At 37.6% G+C, this 3,562-nt stretch overlaps 1 protein-coding gene across 1 annotated transcript; it reads left to right on the top strand.

Moving 5' to 3' along the window:
• The first annotated feature begins 277 nt into the window (after window positions 1–277).
• LOC132286952 (pectate lyase-like) lies at window positions 278–3,562 on the top strand. Its single transcript, XM_059789396.1, has 4 exons — window positions 278–516; window positions 1,334–1,988; window positions 2,950–3,192; window positions 3,338–3,562. Exons 1-4 carry the CDS (start codon window positions 278–280, stop codon window positions 3,560–3,562), a joined length of 1,362 nt encoding a protein of 453 aa, XP_059645379.1.

Raw genomic sequence — 3,562 nt, 5'->3', positions numbered from 1 at the left:
ATTGTTAATCGATGGATGGTAACTAGAGTTAATCTAATGAATAACAATAATCCCATAATGAATGCATAGTCGTTGAATTACTTTGTTAAAGCAACAACATGAATTCCCAAACAACGCATCCAAGTTGTATTATTAGAAAACTCACCCCACTCTTCCCGCCATATAAACTCTCCCTCTCACAACAATTTGAGCCATCCCCAACCCAAGCCAAGCGAATCACTGCCCAGTACTTGGTTCACTTGTGGATGCAAAAAAAAGGAACACTTCCACAACAACAATGCCTTTCATTACTAGCAATTCAATTAATATTCTCTTCTTTTTCTTGTCCTTGGCTTCAATAATGCCTAGTTTACATGCCCACGTCAAAGAATTCGATGAGTATTGGCAAGTTAGGGCCAATGAAGCCCTTGATGATTACTGGCAAATCAGGGCCAATGAAGCTCATCTAGCCACCCTCGATGCACATCATCCAAATCCAGAGGAAGTCACTGATCATTTCAACATGCATGTCGCGGAGTGAGTTAAAATTCTCGTACTTTTTTTATCGGTTAATTGCAAAAAAAAAAAACTTCTCTCAACTTTTACGATTTTGCAAATACCTACCCGATGATGCATCTAACCTTTCGGTTTGAAAGTTGCAACTTACTTCCAATCGTTAAAGTGTTGTTAAAATATATTTAATTTATCATTTTACCCTTCAAGAAATAAAATAAATAAATTGTAAAATGACCACAAAAATCCTTAATGACAAAATTAGGGATATATAGATGTATAATAGAAATATGCAACCTATTGACATTACCGGTTGATTCATGGATCTAAAAATGATTAAAGGTCATTTTGATTAATAAAGAAGGGTGTTATAGAAATTTCAGATTAAAAAATATTTCAATTTTCTGTTACTATTATAACGATACAAATGCAAATGCATATTTTTGGAACGACAAACATCATGGATTAAATTTCATGAACTTTATCGCGTTGCAACTGTTTTGTTAGCCGTTTCATTGAATTTCATGGTCTTTATCGTAAATGACGTGGCAACAGTTTTGTTAGCCGTTTCGTGCAAAAACTAAACCCCATAGAGATCTCTGCAAAATCGTGAAAGTTGGAGGAGGTATTTTTTGCCCTTAACCCTCGTTTTTATATTCAGACTCTCCATGCAAGTCTCTCAATCCTACAGGGGACTCTCCTTGTGAAAGCATCATCTTGATAGCATTTTATATATATATATATATATATATATATATATATATATATATATATATATATATATATCGTCAATGTACTTAATGCCTTTCTTTTTTATGCTTTGAACTTTTTCTTCACACAGAGCATTAGTTAGTAGTACTAATAGCACAAGGAGGGGCCTAAGAAAACGTAGAGGCAAATGCACGGCAACGAACCCCATTGACCGGTGCTGGAGGTGCCGCCCTGACTGGGCTAATAACCGGAAGAGGCTGGCCGACTGCGTGCTCGGCTTTGGGCGCAACGCCACCGGTGGAAAGTACGGGGAGTTCTATCTGGTAAGTGATCCCTCGGACGATGACATGCAGAATCCTAAGCCCGGAACCCTTCGCTATGCTGTGATCCAGGAGAGGCCTCTATGGGTCATTTTTTCGAGGTCTATGACGATCAGACTCAATCAGGAACTCATCATGACGAGTCATAAGACGATTGATGCTAGGGGAGTGAATGTCCATATTGCATATGGTGCAGGCATTACCATCCAATATGTCAAGAACATCATCATCCATGGACTTCGCATTCATGACATTGTTCCAGGAAGTGGTGGTATCATCAGAGATTCTGAAAACCATTTTGGTTTAAGAACCAGAAGTGATGGTGATGCGATATCCATTTTTGGTTCGAGCAAAGTCTGGATTGATCATGTTTCCATGTCCAACTGCACAGATGGTCTCATTGATGCTATTATGGGCTCAACTGCAATAACCATCTCCAACTGCCATTTCACTCGCCACAATGAGGTAATTATATATATAATGTGATCAAATAGTAAAATTGGACAACGAGTGACAGAACATGAGTAAAATTTTAAACACATCATGAAAGTTAGAACATTTTTATTTTTAACCCGCGTGGATAGCCTAGTGGTTAAAGGATGTCAAGGGGCGAATCATAAATTTGGACGTCTTGAGTTTGGCTCTACTTAGACACAAAAACACTCGGGTTTAAATAATATGTATGATTTGAAGGTAATCGGACATATCCCAGATTTACCTTGCAACCATAAGTCAAAAAACCAATGGTTGGTTTTAAAAATTATGAAAGTTAGAGAAGATGGTTATATGGTTGCTTATTAATTAGTAAGTTTGTATTATTATTATTATCTTATATACTATTTAGAGTTTTAATTCAAACGCAGTCATATTTTTAAGTTTACAAATTATCATTCTTCCTAACCCGTGCAACCATTGGTCGGTGGTGGTTATGATCGACTGTTTACGATTTCAAATCCTTTCCCAAGCACAACATGATTAAGGAGAGGATACCAACGGGTCAGTGGCCTAGCGGTATCAGACTCTTACCTCCCAAAGAGAGGTCAGGGGTTCAAGTTTCAAAAGAGACAAATGTGTGAAAGTACCAACTAGGGAAAAAAAGATTAAGGAGAGAATAAAGATCAACTCACATGAGGTGGGATCTACTCTACCTATCAAGTATCATGTGAGAGTGATTAATTTTCACCCTTTTTCCCATGCAAACGGTTTATATGATTCTAATTCGACATTCTACCTCAAAACAAAGTATTGTAAAATGATTCAAAAAAACTACATAAACAAATAGTATGGTAATTTGTTATGATGACGCAGCTAAAAAATTATATTATTGGCCTTTGTCATATATTTATATATATGTACGTATGTGTGTGTATATAAATAATATACATAATGTGTGATCATGAAATTAATGATGCATGTATGCATGCAGGTGATGTTGTTTGGTGCAAGTGATGAGTACTCGGATGATGCAAAAATGCAAATTACAGTGGCATTCAACCACTTTGGACATGGTTTAACACAGAGGATGCCAAGATGTAGATGGGGGTTTGTCCATGTTGTGAACAATGATTACACTCATTGGCTCATGTACGCCATTGGTGGTAGCTCTCATCCTACCATCATCAGCCATGGCAATCGATTCATTGCCCCTCCTGATAATAATTGTAAACAGGTATTTAACTAAGCATAAAATATTTTCATTACATGATTTATGCATGCACAAACACACACACACACACACGTGTATATATATATATATAGCTCCATGAAATGTTACACATTGGAGTATTAGTTTTGGTGTGCATATATGGTTTCAGGTGACCATGAGGGTCGCTGCTCCGGAGAGTGAGTGGAGGAATTGGCAATGGAGGTCAGAGGGAGATCTAATGATGAATGGAGCCTACTTTGTTGAATCTGGGGCACCACTCAAAAAGAAACCATTCTCAAGGTTGGATATGATCAAAGCCAAGTCAGGGACAGAGGTAACCAGACTCACCCGCAATGCCGGAGCGCTAAACTGCTATCCAAACAGCTCCTGTTAA

The sequence above is a fragment of the Cornus florida genome, unplaced genomic scaffold (genome assembly GCF_030987335.1).
Source record: "Cornus florida cultivar Cherokee Brave unplaced genomic scaffold, ASM3098733v1 CherokeeBrave_3.0.0_Hap2_Chr02, whole genome shotgun sequence".
Taxonomy (NCBI): domain Eukaryota; kingdom Viridiplantae; phylum Streptophyta; class Magnoliopsida; order Cornales; family Cornaceae; genus Cornus; species Cornus florida.
This window is presented reverse-complemented; position numbering and strand designations above follow the sequence as displayed.